This window comes from Diabrotica virgifera, chromosome 2, assembly GCF_917563875.1.
Source record: "Diabrotica virgifera virgifera chromosome 2, PGI_DIABVI_V3a".
In the NCBI taxonomy this organism is placed as follows: domain Eukaryota; kingdom Metazoa; phylum Arthropoda; class Insecta; order Coleoptera; family Chrysomelidae; genus Diabrotica; species Diabrotica virgifera.
Window position 1 is genome coordinate 10,265,551 of NC_065444.1, and position 20,381 is coordinate 10,285,931.

Sequence of the window (20,381 nt, forward strand, 5' to 3'; positions counted from 1 at the left end):
TTACACACATAACAATAATTTTTGAAGACCTCTCTGTGGCTCAGTGGTAAGAGCGCCTACCTTTGGATCGAAAGGTCGTGAGTTCGAATCTCACCAGGGTCAGAAATTTTTTGTTTATAATAAATTAATAAATGAAAATAGTTTATGTCCTTGTGGGATCGATACTCACCGGAGGGACCGCAGACGTTTGGATACAATTAGCGTCTCTTTGCAAAGACAATGACAATTTGCAAAGTAACAAGACACTTACTCAACACACACACTACACATGACACTAGGTACATATCTACAAAAATTTACCGTATCTACGTATAAAAAAAATAATAATTTTTAATGGCGATCATTTTGAATAAGTACTTTAGTTTTGAATAGTTATTATGCTGCAAATTTTCGCCGTTTTGTTATAATTTTTAGATATTTTGTTGATTAAAGTGATGTATTCTTTATTGACCCTTTATTATTTATTCATTATTTAAAGATGAATATTCGCAAAAACTATTTTTCACACATAATAAAAAAACACTAAAATATTAACATTTTAACAATTTAGATTAAATAATGGTATTAATTAAAATTAAGTCGCATTTTAATTTTTTCTACTTAGAGCTCTCGCAATTGACATAATTTCAGAATTCAAATTCAAAATTTTACCAGAAAAATCATTTTGCCGAAAATTCAAATTATACGACTAATTTTGTTATTCATCCTCTTTTCAAATGCAAAATCCATTTTAAAAAAATGTAATATGCAACGGGTTTTTTTAACAATATAAAATCAATATACAGTGTGGTTGACAAGTTGTAAGCTGTGTTTCAATTTTTTTCTACTTAGAGCTCTCACAATTCACTTAATTTCAGAACTCAAATTCAAAATTTCACCAGAAAAATCATTTTGCCGAAAATTCAAAGTATACCACTAAATTTATTTTTTTATCATCTTTTCAACTGAAAAACCCATTTTAAAAAAATTTAATGTACAGGGCGTTGTTTTTGGGTTGGTACATTTTTCCAATATTTTTTAATCCGGACCTGGATTTTTTACAATTGTAAATAAATTAGTTTATTGTACTTAAATGATATTTGCGTGCCAAATATAAAAGAAATATACAGTGTGGTTAAAAAGTTATGAACCAATTAAGAAAATGGAAAAATAGATAAAACACCCAGTATCTTTGTTATTAATGGAGTAAGGCCCATTAAGTATGGTATTTTTGAGACCGCCTAAGTGTCCTCTTTCTACAGTTAACGTATGTTACTTTCCCAATGAAACACCCTGTACATATTGCATACATTTTTATCATCTTCTTGGTCTTCATAAATACCGTTTCGGTTACAAATAAATAGCAGTATCATACTCACCATAGGAGTTTCCCTAATTATTGTACTCATTCCGACGCTTACATATCGTACGTAATAGTAGTCTACTTGTTCTGGAAGAGGCCAAAATAGAATTAAAAAGTCAGTTTCCAGACAGTGCAACCTTGGAGCATTTACGAATGATTGGTACAGGGTTGTTGCATTGATGCGAATGATAGATGATGAAGCTTTTTCCACATCGGTAATATTACTATCGCTTAAATCCGCTAAAAGCATAAAACTTGTTAAAAAATAAAATAATTATAATTAATTTTCAATAAAAACAAACGGGGAACAGATCTACGGATCTAAGGGGGGAATAGAGGAAATTCCCCTCGTCACTATTCCCCTCGTCAACAAGGTCCAAAATTCATAAAACTTAAACCATAGACAGACTAATTCAACCCAATAAACCCACTAGTTAGGAAAATTAAAGAAACTTAATGCATATAAGTTATTATTTATATCTTTTATGTAGTGTGGGTTTATCTTTTTTATTTCTTTTGGTTGATGTTTCATTGGAAGTTCTCCCCTTCCTCCAAGGCAAATGTCTAGTTGAAGGAATATTAGAGAAACACAATAAAATATTTTATTAACATTTTCAGCCATTCAAGTATGAGTATGAAGTCATAATAAGTAAAAAAAATACTTACAATTTAAAGTAACTTTATCTTTTTTATGAGGCGGTTTTTTGCAGTCGCATTGTTTCTGCATGCAGCTTGGATGTTTCTGAAACACAACAAGAAATAATAATTATTTAATACGAATTATATCGTTTTAATATTGCACATTCACAGTATTAATTTGTTTGCGTCTTGCTAAGGTGCGTCGAATAGTAATATCACTTGTACTATTCGGCGACTTTAAAACAGTACTTCCGGTTGCAACTCTAACACCGGAAGACCGACTTCAAATTTCTCATCTATAATACTACCTTTGAGTTATAAGGTCTGATTCTACATCTCACTTGTTATTTAACCTTTTAATAACAGAGGAGTTATATTCGCGAACAGACAGGCATGAAACCATAATTATACAGGGTGTAACGAAAATACAGGTCATAAATTAAATCACATATTCTGAGACCAAAAATAGTTCGAGTGAACCTAATTTACCTTAGTACAAATATGCACATAAAAATAGTTACAGCCCTTTGAAGTTACAAAATGAAAATCGATTTTTTCGAATATATCGAAAACTATTCGAGATTTTTTATTGAAAGTGGACATGTGGCATTCTTATGGCAGGAACATCTTAAAAAAGAATTATAGCGAAATTTGTGCACCCCATAAAAATTTTATGGGGGTTTTGTTCCTTTAAACCCCCCCAAACTTTTGTGTACGTTCCAATTAAATTATTATTGTGGTACCATTAGTTAAATTTACTATTTATAAAACTTTTTTGCCTCTTAGTATTTTTTCGATAAGGCAGTTTTTATCGAGTTGCGGCTTCTTTTTTAATATGTTTACATAAAAATTTTATGGGGGTCTTGTTCCTTTAAACCCCCCAAATGTTTGTGTATGTTCCAATTAAACTTGTTCCTTTTACTGCGGTACCATTAGTTAAACACAGTGTTTTTAAAACTTTTTTGCCTCTTTGTATTTTTTCGAAAAGGCACTTTTTATCCAGATATTATTTCTTTTTTAATATGGTTCAAAATATACCTAAAAATGTAAATCATAAATAAATTTTCATATTATTACCAAGTCTCCATAATCGTACTTAGCCATATACAAATATGTGGTGGATTTGACAAATATTCAAAATATCTCGATAAAAACTGACTTTTCGAAAAAGTACTAAGAGGCAAAAAAGTTTTTAAAATAGTGTGTTTAACTAATGGTACTACAATAATAATTAAATTGGAACGTACACAAAAGTTTGGGGGGGTTTAAAAGAACGAAACCCCCATAAAATTTTTATGGGGTGTCCAAATTTCACTATAACTTTTTTCTTAAGATACTACTACCATAAGAATACCACATCTCTATTTTCAATAAAAGATCTCTAATAGTTTTCGATATATTGGAAAAAATCGATTTTCATTTTGTAACTTCAAAGGGCTGTACCTTTTTTTATGTGCACATTTGCACTAAGGTAAGTTAGGTTCAATCGAACTATTTTTGGTCCCAGAATATGTGATTAAATTTATGACCTATATTTTTGTTACACCCTGTATATTTTTTGTTCTCGTATGAAAACGGAAACCGTAAGAATATATTTGTTTTCGTCTTGCGTAGACGAAATAATATATTAAAAAAAAGACTAAGTTTTCACTCTAATGGCATATAAAACAACATAATGCTATTCTACACCCCACCAGAATGAAAACAATGGGAACCTTCTCTGGTTACACCTCCGAGGCTTCTACAATTTGCAAGCCATACGGATGCTGAGACTAAGGAAGATGAGGGAATTCTACAATTTACAATTCACATTGAAAATGGTTATTCATTTTTGAAATAATATATTGTTTGTACTATTCGGCGACTTTAAAATAGCACTTCCGGCTGCAACTCTAAAACCGGAAGTCCTAGGTCAAACTCCTATTTAATACCATCCTTGGGTTATAAGCTGTTATTCGGCACCTCATTTGTCATTCTATCTGGTAAAATGATGGATGAGTTGTGTTTACAAAGTCCCTGGGACAGAAGAACATGGATAATTCAACGTTTTTACATTTTTTTCAAAATGGGTGAAAAGAATATTAAATTTTTTAATCCTTTCCCGTACAACAACATTTATTTTAATAAATTGTATGTACGATAACTTTGCCCAAATATAATCATCGCTTACAAATTTTATTTTATCCACTTATCGACAGTTATTAGAAATATAACACATATTCATCAAAATAAAAGGTGATATTGCCGCTTATCCCAACCCGAATCTACTTTTTTAGTAATTATGTGCAATCGGTGTCACGCAAAATGTATATAGGTAGTATGTAATCATTGTCATAAATACTTCAACTATAATACTCTATATACATAAATAGCAATAAAATGTAACAAGTAGGAAGACAATGTGATATTTAAAAAGAATTTTTGAAGTTTATAATATTTATTTTTTTTTAAATCATCTTCTTCTTGACTGGCTTTACAATTCGGGGTGAGTCTTCATCGCATCGCATCTACTATAGCCCTCTATCTTCTACGATGTTGCGCTTCCATTTTCCATTGTTGTACTCCAATCCTGGATAAATGGGCTTCAACATCATCCTTCCATCTTTTTCTGAAACAGCCTATTGATCTTCTACCTTATCTTTCTTCTACCTTTCTGTCTTCTACCTTTCTGTCTTATCTTTCAAAAACACTGTCTTTAACACTCTCTCTTCCTCTGATATTACCACATGACTAGGGATTGCAATCCAGCAGCATTTTCAGTCCAGCTGGATTTTTGCAAGATTGGCCTGAATCCAGCAAAATGTGGAATCAAAATAAAAACACGATTTTAATGTTTTTTTGTCTATATTCTAAACAACAGAAACATGAATAATTTTGTTTTTTTGAAGTTAGACCTTAAAAACATATTTAACTATCGTCTTATCGCCTAACCTACTTCTCACAGAACTGCACATATAACCGGTTGCGGAGAAAGCCCTTTCGGCCTCTGTGCTGATCGGTTTTAAGGTCATCAAATAGCCATAGATCATGGACAAATGATCGCCTTTCACTCATCCGGTGTCACAAACGGTCATTTCCTTTTCCACAATCTTTTCATAATCTTTTTGATAACCAGTTTTTTTTTGTTATACAAGTTTTCTCTTTCTCGTTTCAATTCAATCTCAAGGTCTTGTTCTATAGTAAAATTCACGGGCTCCGGATTAGTTGGCCCATCTTCTTCCATTATGTCCTCTTGCACTGGTTCCACAATCACTTGTTTATTTATACAACTCAACAAATTTTTCATCTCGTCGCATTGCATTCTTTTTCGTTATGGGGAAATAACCAGGATTGTTTAGTTCTCCGTCATACTTTTTTGGATTCTGTAAGTACATTAATATACCTGTAACTTCAGAGAGGTGCCGTTCCGCGATTCTGTTGCGTAGATCTTCCGATAGATCGGCGCTAAGGCTAGAGTCCTGGCTATTTAGTTTGTCTAAGACAAATTTCATGGTTGTGTCGGCTGTTATCAAAGTGTACTCTCTTCTGCAAAGAGCTTCTATAGCCAGGTCAGTTTTACCGGTCAAAGAGCGGGATCAACTCATTGTTTATTGACCACTGGCTATGACTATCAACGCTTTATGGATGCAAACTTTTAGGCTGTAGAAACTTTCCAGCATACTGAGCTACTGCTAGCGCGATAGAATGGCAAGTTGCCTACTCACGGCTTTGAATAAAAAGGCTAATGAATATATTAAGTAACTTATTTCGAATTTGACACGTTTGCGGATCCAGCATGTAAAAAATAGCGCTAGATCCAGCTGGATTGCTGGATCCAGCAATTGCAATCTCTACACATGACCTACCCATCTTATCCGGTTAGCTTTTATATGACTGACGATGTTTTCAGTACTGTACAGTCATCAATTCAGCATTGCGGCGACTTCTCCACTCTTCTGTTAATTCATCTCTTTGATGGCCAAATATCATTCTGAAAACCTTCCTTTTAAATACCAGCAGCTTATTTATTCTCAAATTTTCAAGCATGTAAGAGATGTAAGAACAGTCCATGTTTCACTTTCATATGTAACAACTGGGCGAATAATTGAGATGTACCTACAGTCTGAATTTAGATTTTCTTTTTAGCAGCTTAGTAGTCCAAGTAATGAAGCTTAAAATAGGACAAAACCTCGCAATTTTCACAGAATGAATCAATTTGCTTGAAAAGGATCAAAATCTATATGATGCCGAAAGGCGCTTTTACCATGGGGGTGGTTGCCACCCCATCTCGGGGGTGGAAATATTTTATTATATTTTGACCACAAAACTTGGTTTGATTGAAGAATTGAACTGAAACAGAAGTTTGACCGGCTTAGTTTGAGTGATTAGTTTTTAAAAAATAAAGTTAAAAGCAAATAACAAATTTTTGTAGTTTGGAAAAAATGGCCTTTTCTTCAGAATAGATAGATTAGCGTCAGCGATACGAAAAAATGTTTAAATATGAAATTGTAGCTTATTTAATTCCCAAGAAACTGGTTTGCAAAATTTTTTTCTACGGTAAAAATTAAGTAAGCTACAGTCGGAAAAATGAAAGAATACCCATGAACAATAAATAAATAACAAACGTTTGTTATAGAAAAATACAGCAAATACAAAATAAGTGATTGATGTGATCATCTTCTTTCATTTTTCCGACTGTATTGAGAATTAAAACTTATAATAACATGCAAAAACCCCCTTTACCAACCCTTTCAAAGTCACCTCTTTTTGCGACTGAGGATTTTAAAAAGATTTAATATTAATAAGCTTATATATCTTGTAAAAACCTAGAAAATTCTTTTTTAACAAACTTTCTAAGATAAAAAATAAAAAAGTTACGGTTAGAAAATCAATATTTTTTTGAAAAAAAAGGAGAAATCCAACTGGAAGCATAATAATGTAAGTTAGCGGTGTTTTTAGTCATTGGCCTTATTCATTCTTCTTTATTTATATATAAATGATAGATTCTAGAAGTTTGACTGGCTTAGAATGATTAGTTTTAAAAAAACTGGAGTTAAAAGCGAATAAGGAATTTTTGTAGTTTGGTAAAAAAATGCCGTTTTCTTGAGAATAGAAAGATTAGCATCAGAGATACAAAAAAATGTTTAAATATGAAATTTTAGGTTATTTAATTCCCAAGAATTTGGTTTGATAAAATTTTTTCAACACAAATATTGAGTGAATCGTAAATGAGTATATCGTAAAACATTGATTTTTTCGATATAAAATTAACACTTTCGATAGCGAATAAATCGAAAACTATTAATTTTATCAAAAAAATGTATAGAACATTTTTGCTTAGAATGAAGGCTCCCATGGTAAAAGCGCCTTTCGGCACCAAATAGAATTTGATCCTTGGACTATCCACTATTTATTCTCAAAGTTTCAAGTAAATCGATCCATTCTGTAAAAATTGCGAGGTGAAAAACTTCGGTTCCTGGAGTATAGATCTTAATAACGCTGATATTAGCGAGTATAAATGCTCTATTCCCCGCAGCTATCCTTGCTGAGGCCTTTTTTGAAGTGAAAACTTCTTTAGGGACGTTGTGCGATTTTTAGATAGGGGAAAAAGCATTGAATTCGCGACCGTCATCGCGACCGTCATCGCGACCGTCATCGCGACCGTCATTGCGACCGTCATCGCTTATGCTATATATTATTTGTATGTATATATAAATTGTATAGAAGTATTTAAATTTAAAATTAATGTAAAACCTATTTTAGGATGGAGAAAAAATATTTATTTCGCGACCGTCATAGCGACCGTCATCTCTTCGACGAAATAAATTTTGTACGTATCTATATTATATGTATCTATACATAAATTGTATAGAAGTGTTTAAATTTAAAATAAATGTAAAACCTATTTTTCGATAGGGAAAAAGGATTTATTTCGCGACCGTCATTGCGACCGTCATCTCTTCGGCGAAATAAATTTTGTACGTATATGTATTGAAGTGAAAACTTCTTTAGGGACGTTGTGCACTTTTTGGATGGGAAAAAGTATTAAATTGGCGACCGTCATTGCGACCGTCATCGCTTCGAAGAAATACATTTTTGAAGTGAAAATTTCTTTAGGGACGTTGTGCACTTTTTAGATAGGGAAAAAGTATTGAATTAGCGAACGTCATCGCGACCGTCATCGCTTCGGCAAAATAAATTTTTAAAGTGAAAACTTCTTTTGGGGACGTTGTGCACTTTTTAGATGGGGAAGAAGTATTGAATTAGCGACCGTCATCGCTTCGGCAAAATAAATTTTTGAAGTGAAAACTTCTTTAGGGACGTTGTGCACTTTTTGGATGGGGAAAAATTATTAAATTTTAATGGGGAGAAAGTAATAAATAAGCGACCGTCATCGCTTCGACGAAATAAACATTTGAAGTAAAAACTTCTTTAGGGACGTTGTGCTCTTTGTGGATGGAAAAAAGTATTAAATTATCGACCGTCATCGCTTCGATGAAATAAATTCGTGAAGTAAAAACTTCTTGAGGGACGTTGTGCACTTTTTGGATGGAGGAAAAGTATTGAATTATGGACCGTCATCGCTTCGACGAAATAAATATTTCAAGTGAAACTTCTTTAGGGACGTTGTACACTTATTCGATGAAAAAAGCATTAAATTAGCGACCGTCATCGCTTCGATGAAATCAATTTTTGAAGTGGAAACTTCTTGAGGGACGTTGTGCACTTTTTGGATGGGGAAAAATATAAATTAGCGACCTTTATTTTTTCGACGAAATAAATTTTTGAAGTGAAAACTTCTTTAGGAACGTTGTGCACTTTTTGGATGGGGAAAAATTATTAAATTAGCGACCGTCATCGCTTTAACGAAATACATTTTTGAAATGAAAACGTCTTTAGGAACGTTGTGCACTTTTTGGACGGGGGAAAAGTATTGAATTAGGGACCGTCATCGCTTCGACGAAATAAATATTTGAAGTGAAACTTATTTAGGGTCGTTGTGCACTTTTTCGATGTAAAAAATTATTAAATCAGCGACCGCCATCGCTTCGACGAAATAAATTTTTTAAGTGAAAACTTTTATAGGGACGTTGTGCACTTTTTGTATGGAAGAAAAGTATTGAATTAGGGCCGTAATCGCTTCGACGAAATACATATTTGAAGTGAAACTTATGTAGAGACGTTGTGCACTTTTTCGATGTAAAAAAGTATTAAATTAGCGACCATCATCGCTTCGACGAAATAAATATTTGAAGTGAAAACTCCTTGAGGGATGTTGTGCACTTTTTGGATGGGGAAAAAGTAGTAAATTAGCGGCCGGTATCGCTTCGACGAAATAAATTTTTGAATTGAAAATTTCTTTAGGGACGTTGTGCACTTCTTGGATGGGGAAAAAGTATCGAATTTGCGACCGTCATCACTTCGCTGAAATAAATTTTGTACATATCTAAATTATGCGTGTATACATAAATAGCATAGGGCATACGCATCGTGTATATCGTATATGATATAGGTATAGCACTTCTTTTAGGATGGTGTAAAAGCATTGAGCTCGTAATTTATATACTATAAGAAGTTTTCACTTCTGTCGGCACTCCCACGAGTGCCTTTAATTTTTTTTTCTATATGGTTGTCGTCCCTGATTACCACCCCCCCATATTAAAACGATTTTACTACTTCGAAGTTGTAGTTATGTTCTGCCTAACACTCGGTTTTGAATTTTTGGTTACTAGCATATATTTAGTCTTCTCTTTATTTATTCGAAGACCAAGAGTACCTGCTTCTTCCTCGAGTTGTGAAAACACCTCTCTCACGTCTCTTGTAGAATGAGCGACTGCATCTAAATCATCAGCAAACGCCAACAATATTTTTGATCCTCGATTCGCAAATCCTCTGTCAGCTCAGATAATATTTCACTTATTGTATATTCTAAGGCCAAACTGAATCGCAACGGTGATAAGAGGTCTCCTTGTCTAAGTCCTGATTTTATACTAAATGGCATCGATGTTCTCTTTCCTATTTTTACCTGTGCATATGAGTCTGTCACTGTCACGCACATTTGAATTAGCTCCAATAATTTTAGATAATGAATTTAGATAAACATAGGGCCGGTTTTTCGAATGCTAATCAAAAATGGAATCAACTGATCCTTATCAAATATTTAATTACTGTCAATAACTGCCAATGTCAACTTTGTTTGGGTTGCTGAAAACATAATTGATTACAATTATTATGATATTTATTAATCAATTATGTTAATAATTGTTATGTTAATTAATAATTAATAATCAATTAATCAAGCAATTATGTTAATTATCATAATGATAATTAACATAATTGATTACAATCAACTAATTGACGTATGAATGAGGGGTGTTGTTATTTGATGGTTGTTAAGGGGACTTAATTATAATCAACTTTTTGATTAGCGTTTGAACAACCGGAAAATGGAATCAACTGATCATTATCAAATATTTAATTATGTACTGTCACCAACTGTCAATGTCAACTTTGTTTGGGTTGCTGAAAACATAATTGTTTACAATTATGAGATTTATTAATCAATTATGCCAATAATTGTTATGTTAATTAATAATTCATTAATCAATCAATTATGTTAATTATCATAATGATAATTAACATAATTGATTAGTCAACGAATGAGGGGTGTTGTTATTTGATGGTTGTTAAGGGGACTTAATTATAATCAACTTCTTGATTAGCGTTTGAACAACCGGCCCTTATTAGATAACTGTAAGTAAAAATGACTCATTAACGAGATTGATCGATGATCGGAATATTCTTTTGCATTACCTAGCTGTTTTTGATATTGGGACGAAAAAGTGGATAACAGCCATTCTTGATAAATAATACCAGTACTCATGGTAAAATTGTTTAATTCGTTTTTTATGAAGCTTTTATTGTTGCGTTTTTACTAATTTCAAACGACTGTCTTCGAATTTGACCAAACATATTAGGATACCATTTATTTTCTGGCCATTTAAAAGTACCGTCATCTAATCACCATAATATGGTGATACAGAAAAGAATAAAAGTTCATTCGTTCGCATTATAATTTCAAATTTGGTCAATATCACCTTGTTTATAATTTCCATATAAAAGGCTACAGACAGATCATTACTTTGGTATGAATGCGAAAAACAAGTAGTGTCGTTTAATACGATACGATATTGTTGAGAGATCAGTTCTGAAAAAACATTTAAGGAGGAGACTTTGTTATAAAAAGAATAATAAAACAAGATAAATAAAGAATAGAAATAGGCTCACTAAAATATATTCGTCAAAATTTATTCATCATTATCATCAACCTGTACGAGTCCCTTGCTGGTCATAGGTCTTCATCAGCTTTTTACATCAGTTTACAGCAGTGCCGAAATTACCACTAGGCGGACTAGACCGCGGCCTAGGGCAGCAAAAAGGGGCCGCAGCATTTTTGTAAAAAAAACTTTCTTTGTAAAGAAATTGAATTTTTATTTTCCAAAATTAATTAATAATTACCGCTACTGTAAATTGAGTACATTACTTTTGTATATAAACAATACAATTTAATTAAAATACGCAACGTTCATATCAAAAATAAAAAATATTAACGCTATACAATATGGTGCAAATGTCTAGAATAAATTCTATATTTCGTAAATCGGCGACTTTAAGGAAAAATCCCGAAACACGTCGATTTTTATTTTTAAATTACGATATTTTGGCATGTATTTCATACGAGTGACGTCATCCATATGGACGTGATGACGTAATCGATAATTTTTTTAAATGAGACTAGGGGTCGTGTGATAGCTCATTTGAAAGGGTATTCAATTCTGTATTCAGTAATATAATTGTTTATACGCAGTGTCCAAAAAACATTTTTAATTAAATTAATTCACAAAAAAATAAAAATGTATGTACCTAATTTATTTAATTCAAAATACATTTTACTCCTGCCAGGAAACAGAAAAAAATGTTTATTTGACAAATAAGCATTGCTTTTCGCTTAAATTAAATGTTCAAACTTTCAAGAGGCAGGTGGTTGGCGGGAGCTGGTTTGAACATTGAATTTAAGCGAAAAACAATGCTTATTTGTCAAATAAACATTTTTTCTGTTTTCTGACAATAGTAAAATGTATTTTGAATTAAATAAATTACATGCACTCTTCTTTTTTGTCAATTAATTTAATTTAAAAATTTTTGACACTGTGTATAAATAATTATGTTAATATTTATATTACTGAATACATAATTGAATACCCTTTCCAATGAGCTATCACACGCCCCCAGTCTCATTTAAGAAAATCATCATTACGTCATCACATCCATATGGATGACATTACTCGCATGAAATAAATGCCAAAATATCGTAATTTAAAAATAAAAATCGACCTGTTTCGGGATTTTTCCTTAAAGTCACCGGTTTACGAAATATCGAATTTATTCCAGGCATTTGCACCATATATCTACTGTATATTGCAGGTGGATTGTGGAAAGTTCTAGGAATGTGATGAATTAATGTAACCCGCACTGGAATACGGCAGGGGCCCCGTGTGATGAGTCATTTACTTTCTTATCAAGGCGGCGGGATGATATTATCAAGTGATGATATCAAGCCGCCCCACCCCACCATCGTTTCCGTTATTATACAGTGATGAGCGTGCTAATAACCGGCAAAATAACGCAAAAGATGGAAAACATAATGCATTGTGAAGTAAAAAGGGATGAAACTAGTAGAGGTGGAAATTATCGATATAAACGTATAAATTAACATTACATTACATAGTTTCCCACCTTCAGACGTATCGGAGGAGTATGACAACTGTCACTATGAGAATTTGATAAAATACTCCTGTCACAGAGCCTAAAGGTGGGAAACTATATAATGTTATGTGAATTTATACGTTTATATCGGTAATTTCCGCCTCTACTAATTTTATCTCTTTTTATTTCACAATGTATTGTTTTCCATCTTTTGCGTTATTTTGTTGGATATTAACAGACATTGGTTGGTCTGTGTCCATTGAACTGGCAAGAACCACACGTTCTATTCGAGCAGGGAACCACGTTGACCTTTGAGTACTATTAATATAAAATCTTTTAACATCGACTTGGAGTCGCTATATTTATCATAATCTTAACATGTAAATCACACATCTCGATGTTACCACTTTTAATAGTGTGCTAGTTTCATCTACTAAGCGGAACGCACTGAAGACGATCTGATTTAGATCGGAAACGTTTTGCAATCCATTTGGATGACATTTTAATAGTTTTTTAATAAACTTTTATACCATTATACAAACGAAGTTTTTTACTTCTGTTTGATATTTTAAGAAATGTTACGATATTCGCATCTTGGTATACTTTGTATTGTTCATATTTCATTTTCTTTTGTGTCATTAGCTACCTTTAAAACCTCTTCATTTGTGACCCAGCTAAAATTATGCTAAATAGGCCGGTCGGAAAAAGAAGAAGAAGAGGCGACCTAAATTTAGTTATCTGGACGATGTAAAGGAAGATTTAAGGGAGATTGGAGTAAGTGGATGGAGAAGACAGGCGCTCACCAGGGAAGGATGGAAGAATGTTTTGAGACAGGATAAGGCTCACGATTAAGGCTTGCCATGTTAAAATGGAACTGGCAGGACACATGTAAAGAATAGAAAATAACCATTGGACAAAGCGAATTGTTAAATGGCGACCAAAAGCAAGTAAGAGAAGTAGAGGCAGTCCTTAAACCGGATGGACTGATGACATCAAGCAAATGGCTGGCCACGAATAGTTGCAAAAATCAACGAACAAAAATGAATGGACACACCTATAGTCGAGGAAATGAAGCTGGAAAAATGGCAAAACCTCGCAATTTTTTCGTCCAGCATCGATTTGTACAAAAATTTGGGATTAGGCTCATTTTATCCTCTAGTTAATTTTCTATATTGAGCCGTTGTACGCTTTTGGTTTTTTAAGGGTGAAAACGACCCCTAAAAAAACTACTTGTAAAAAATATAAAACAACGTTTTAAACTTTAATATTGTCAACATTTGGTTCTTATTAGTTAAATAATGATTGTTTTATACTTTAAGGCAGCGGTTCTCAATCTTTTTGAGTCATGTACCACCAAACAATTTTTATTATTTTTGGTACCACCTAACTGAAATACCTATCTAGCTGAATGATCTGATTAACTATAATAGTGGTGCTGATTTTGGCTGTTTTGTGTTTTGTGTACCACCACAAATAATGAAATGTACCACCAGTGGTACATGTACCACAGATTGAGAACCGCTGCTTTAAGGTATACTATCATAATATTTGAACCTTTATAACCACCCTTGTTGGAGCTATATATAAAAAATTACTTATCCTAAAAGAATAATTTTGGCTTGCATCGATTTACATTATAATTTGGGATTAGGATCACCTCACCCTGTACTTCATATTCTACAACATGCTCAAGGGCGTCGATTATTTTTAGGTGTGTAAACTACCCCTTATTGTCAAAAATTATATAAAAACATTGTAAACTTTAATATGGGTAAAATTTGGTTTTGATTGGCTAAAAATAATGATTGTTTAATGCTTTAGGATATAATATCATATTTCAACCCTTAAAAACCACCCTTAAGAACATTATAATTTTTATAAGTAGATAATTTAATAGATCTATACAGAAAAAAAGTAGAATTAAAGAATTACAAAAACATTTATTTACACAAAAATACGAATTTACAAATATGTAGAAGTACAAATACACATTGTTTTTAAGTCATCTTCCAGTATACGAACCAGTTCTGTGGTATTATACATGCATTGAAAATGTTCCACAAGCGGACTATTCGAATATTTCGAAAAAAAACGCGTTTTATAAACATAGCTCATTCATTTTTGGCGATAAAAAGTTTTTTCAAAAACGGTTTTGTAGGATTTTTGAAGAACTATAAGACTGTGTAAATTAAATTCCGTTAGATCCCTTTCTTTTTAATTGGGGCGGGTTTAAAGGGCTCGAATAAGGAAGTGTTTACTGGTAAATAGAGGTTTTAAACAGCTATATCTGGCTAACTGTTCACTGTTATGAAAATCTATGCAAATATAGTCATTAAAAAAGCTATAATTTAGTAATATTTGGAAGTAAAACGTGGAAAATACGAAAGTGCAAAAAATTAATTTTTCTTTAAACTCCATTTTTTCTAAAGTTTGGCCTTTTAAATAGGTGAAACTTCTTGGGTGTATTGACGATACAAATATACAAGGAATTACAGAAAGGTCAAGACCAATTTTTAATTAGGAGGGTAGTTAGAGGGTTATTTTCACTGATTTTTTCGTAGAGAAAAGCAGGTACCGACATTTTTTTTATCATTAATCGCTCTATTTTTATGTTAGAAATTTTTTATTATTATTTTTTGAAAGGTTTAATTGTATACTTGAAAATAAATAATTTAAGTTTTCCTCAAAAAGCTAAATTTTCCCGTTATTTGGCTTTCAATATTTCAAATTATGCATTTGACGAGAAAAGCTAAATTTAACATGCCGTATCTCGGTTTGTATTGGTCTTAAAGATATTATAGAAAAAGAATTTAGTTTGTGCTCCTAAAAGATACAATTTTGTTATCTGCAGTTTTTTTGATTAAATGCATATTTTTCGAGGTATTCTCAAAAAACCCTCTAAGAAGTCAATTTTTTCGACGAAAAACCGTTACTTTCAAGCGCGAATAACTCGAAAAATATTAGTTTTACGAAGAAAATGTAAAAAACATTCTTTTCTTAGAATCACTTTTTACATTGATTTACATGGTTAAAATGTAATAAAAAATTCCCACCCCCGAGATGGGGTGGCAACCACCCCCCAAGGTTTTAGCGTACAGCGGCATGATATAGAAAATGATCCTTGTACTATTCCCTACCTTCTGTGAAAATTTCAAGTAAATCCATGCTGGACGAAAAAATTGCGAGCCAAAATGCTTCATTTCCTCGACTACTAAGGGAGGTTTACATCCGGCGATGTATGGAATGGCTGTTGATGATGATGATGATGATGATGATGAAGGTTTACCAAGGGCTGTAGCGCCAACTGATAATGATTCTTCTTCTTCTTGATGTGCCTATTCGTGACGAATGTTGGCGATCATCATGGCAATCTTCACCTTATCTGCAGAAACGCGGAAAAGCTGCACAGATGTTGTGTTGAACCACGTTCTGAGCTTCTTTAACCAGGATGTTCTTCTTCTTCCTGGACCTCGCTTTCCAAATATTTTTCCTTGCAGGATGGCTTGTAGGAGGGCATGTCTGGATACTCATTTCGCATAATGTGTTCAAAGTATTCCAACTTTCGAGATTTGATGGTGGTCAGTACTTCTCGGTTCTTCCCCATCCTTCTAAGGACCTCAATTAGTCCATGGGATTTTAAGAATTCTCCGATATAGCCACATCTCAAATGTTTCCAACTTTCGGCACATATCTCCGTTCAAGATCCATGATTCAACACCATAAAAAAGGACAGAGAAGACGTAACATCTCAACATTCTTACTTTTATACCAAGAGAAAGGTTGTGGCTCTTGAAAAACGCGCCCATTGAAGATTGATGTAGCTTTTCCGATGCGCGCTCTTATCTCTTGGATGTTGGTCCATTCTTCATTTATTATGGTGCCGAGGTAGTTGTAGTGCCTCACTCTTTCTACAGGGGTTTGGTTGATATCGAGTTGAACTTCTGTTATCTTTTTCTTGCTGACGATCATATGCTTTGTTTTCTTTACGTTTATATTGAGTCTATATTGTTGACTATAATACGTGATTTTGTTCATGAGGACTTGTAGGTCTTCTAGGTTGTCTGCAAATACTATGGTGTCATCTGCATACCTGATGTTATTTAGCCGGCACCCGTTTAGTAAAATACCTTTTTCAGTTTCGTGCAAAGCTTCGATAAATATTCTTTCAGAGTAAAGATTGAAAATTAGGGGTACAAAATGCAGCCCTGCCTCCAGTAAAGGTTTTTAATTATTTTCAGATCTTGGTTGTTAATTCCTGCTTCTTTTAGTATTTGCATCATCTTGGCGTGTTGTACTCGATCAAACGCCTTCTCGTAATCAACCAGACATGCGTATACGTCGCAATTGACGTCTCTGCATCTCTGGAATAAGACTTGTATTGAAAACAAAGCCTCTCTCGTACCAACAACATTTATGAACCCGAACTGGTTGGGCGAAATTTGACTTTCACATAGCTTGTAAATATGATGGTAAGCTGATAATGATGGTAAGGAATAATATATCTTAAAGACTATAACGGGGAATACGGAATAAAGGGACGTACAAATGAACTAGTTTATAATCTATAAAAGATGTACCAATATTTATACATAGATATACTAAGAAGAAACTCATGGGAATGCTTTCTGCAATATATAAGAGGCATAAAAATAAAGAATTAGAAATGCAAGGATATGGAAAAATCATATACCTACCTTTGTATGGCTAAGTTACCTGGAAAAGGACTACATCTATCTCTATCTTAATTCAAATCTGTTTTATTTGAGATTTGGCTGAATTTAGATTATTTTTTATAAAATTTGATATGTGTATTTTCTTTGATACAAATTCCAATGATCTTATCATCGTATTATTTAACATAATTAATATTCTTACCAAAGACTCATTGTTACATTCATGGCATGATTCGTCCAATTATGTCCAATTATCGTCTATGTTTATCCAAATTCGCCTCGACAAGTGCACTAAAAATCCCGAACACCAAAACTACAGAAAGTCTAATCGTCAAGAAAAGAACATGAACCAATTACACAAAATGTAAAAAGCTCTTTCCAAAATAATTGATCGTAGTAAGTGCCATGAAGGTGAGCTTGGACCTGGATGATAATTTACAACCGTAGGCAAAAACAAAACTGACTATGTTCGAGATAAAGAGTTACTACGAATCTTTGAAAGAAATGTATTGACTATCATATGTGTATGGCGGAGATAATGAACAGGTTCTGTGGAGAAGGAGAAATAATTTCGAACTCTATAGATGTTTTTCTGAACCAGGTTCTGAGGTTCTTTAACCAGAATGTTCTTCTTTTTCTCGGAGCTCGCTTTCCTGGTATTTTTCCTTGCAGAATGGCTTGTAGGAGTTCATATATGGATTAATTTCGCATAATGTGTCCGAAATATTACAACTTTTTTTATTTAATGGTGTTCGGTACCTCTCGGTTTTTCTTCATTCTTCTTAATTAAGGCCTCTTCATTGCGACCCTGCTAAAATTATGCTAAATAGGCCGGTCGGAAGAAGAAGAAGAAGGAGGCGACCTAAATTTAGATACTTGGACGACGTACATGAAGAATTAAGGGAGATTAAAGTAACGGGATGGAGAAGACAGACACTCAACAGGGAAGGATGGAAGAATGTTTTGACGCAGGATAAGGCTCACGATTAAGGCTTGCCATGTTAAAATGGAACTGGCAGGACACATGTGAAGAATAGAAAACAACCATTGGACGAAGCGAATTGTTAAGTGGCGACCAAGCGCAAGTAAGAGAAGTAGAGGCAGTCCTCAAACCGGATGGACTGATGACATCAAGCAAATGGCTGGCCACTAATGGTTGCAAAAAACAACGAACAAAAATGAATGGACACACCTAAGGGAGGCTTACATCCGGCGATGGATAGAATAGCTGTTGATGATGATGATGATGAAGGTTCACGACTGGCTATAGAGCCAACTGATCATGATGGTAAGGAATAATATATCTTAAAGACAAAAACGGGGAATACGGAATAAAGGGACGTACAAATGAACTAGTTTATGATCTATAAAAGATGTACCAATATTTATACATAGATAGACTAAGAAGAAACTCATGGGAATGCTTTCCGCAATATATTAGAGGCATAAAAATAAAGAATTAGAAATGCAAGGATATGGAAAAATCACATACCTTTGTATGGCTAATGCCCGGTTGCACCAACAGATCTTAAGCTTAAGTCGAGAATATCATAAGAATTAATATATAAGATAATTATAATATATTACAATAAGAATACCATAATATAATAATAGATATAATTGATAATAATGTAAGAATCTAAAATTATGGTGCAACTCAAGTGATACTCAAAGAGGCCCTATCTATAAGTAGAGCTTAGCTAAGCTGGAGCTTAAGATCTGTTGGTGCAACCAGAGTTACCTAGAAAAGGACTACATATATCTATATCTTAATTCAAATCTGTTTTATTTGAGATTTGGCTGAATTTAGATTATTTTTTAGAAAATTTATGATGTGGGCATTTTCTTTGATACACATTTCAATGATCTTATCATCGTATTATTTAATAAAATTAATATTCTTACCAAAGACTCTTTGTTACACTCATGGCATGATTCGTCACTATGTTTATCCAAATTCGCCCCGACAAGCGCACTAAAAATCGCAAACACCAAAACTACAGAAAGTCTCATCGTCAAGAAAAGAACATGAACCAATTACATAAAATGTAAAAAGCTCTTTCCAAAATAATTGATCGTAGTAAGTGCCATGAAGGTGAGCTTAAACCTGGATGATAATTTACAAGCGCAAGCGAAAACAACACTGACTATGTTTGGCAAATGCGAGAAGGGAGATAATGATATTGTAATTACATTCCGATAGACTGTTTAGGATTTAATAAATGAGCTAAAATATTTTTGGAATCAAACATCGAGTGTAGATTTATTGCAAACGTTAAGTTTCGTTTATTTATTTTATTTATGGCATTAAATGATCAAACAAAAAGCACAAATAAAAAATAGGTTTTTAAAAAAATTGTCATAATACATATATAGACATAATACATGTTTAATATTTTGTTAAGGCTTAAAATAAAGTTTATTTGTGTTAATGCATACGGTTTTTTAAATAAATCATTTTTGTATTTTACTCCCTAAATAGGTACATAATTGTTAATAGCCCGATCAAAGAACAATCTGACATCAAACAAAAATAAAGGAAGGATGAAAATTTGGTATTAGGTAGTTGAAATTGTCTATTATTATATAAGACAAAGTTTACAATTATACATCCCCTCCATTTTACAAAAATGGAGGGGAAACCCCCTCTCGAAGGTGAAAAATATACATTCAAAATAAGTCCGGAATTAGATAAAATGACTAATTCTAAGCAACTTTTGTTCCATGGAGTTTTTTCTTTAAGTCAATACTTTTCGAGTTATTTGCAAGCGAATATGTTCATTTTAAACAGAAAAAAACATGTTTTTAGACGGTTTTTCGGAGATAACCCAAAAAGTAAGTATTTCAGCGAAAAAAATATTCTTAGCAAAAATATAGCTTATAAAAAACTGAAACAATGGTGTATGTTTGAGATATGTGGACCCAGTAGAAGCAGAGTTGTAGCTAATGAAAAGTAGGTTCTTCTTCATCAAATTCCAAAT

At 32.9% G+C, this 20,381-nt stretch overlaps 1 protein-coding gene across 1 annotated transcript in view; it reads right to left on the minus strand.

Moving 5' to 3' along the window:
• LOC126879951 (tyrosine-protein kinase receptor torso) overlaps nucleotides 1-19,572 on the minus strand; it is a 45,841-nt gene extending 26,269 nt beyond the window's left edge. Inside the window, exons 1-3 of the mRNA XM_050643343.1 lie at nucleotides 19,306-19,572; nucleotides 2,009-2,084; nucleotides 1,359-1,582 (exon numbers count right to left, since the gene is read on the minus strand). Of these exons, the coding sequence (XP_050499300.1) occupies nucleotides 1,359-1,582; nucleotides 2,009-2,084; nucleotides 19,306-19,413 (408 nt within the window). The 5' untranslated portion in view covers nucleotides 19,414-19,572. The remainder of the gene's footprint in view (nucleotides 1-1,358; nucleotides 1,583-2,008; nucleotides 2,085-19,305) is intronic.
• Between the last annotated feature and the right edge of the window lie 809 nt (nucleotides 19,573-20,381).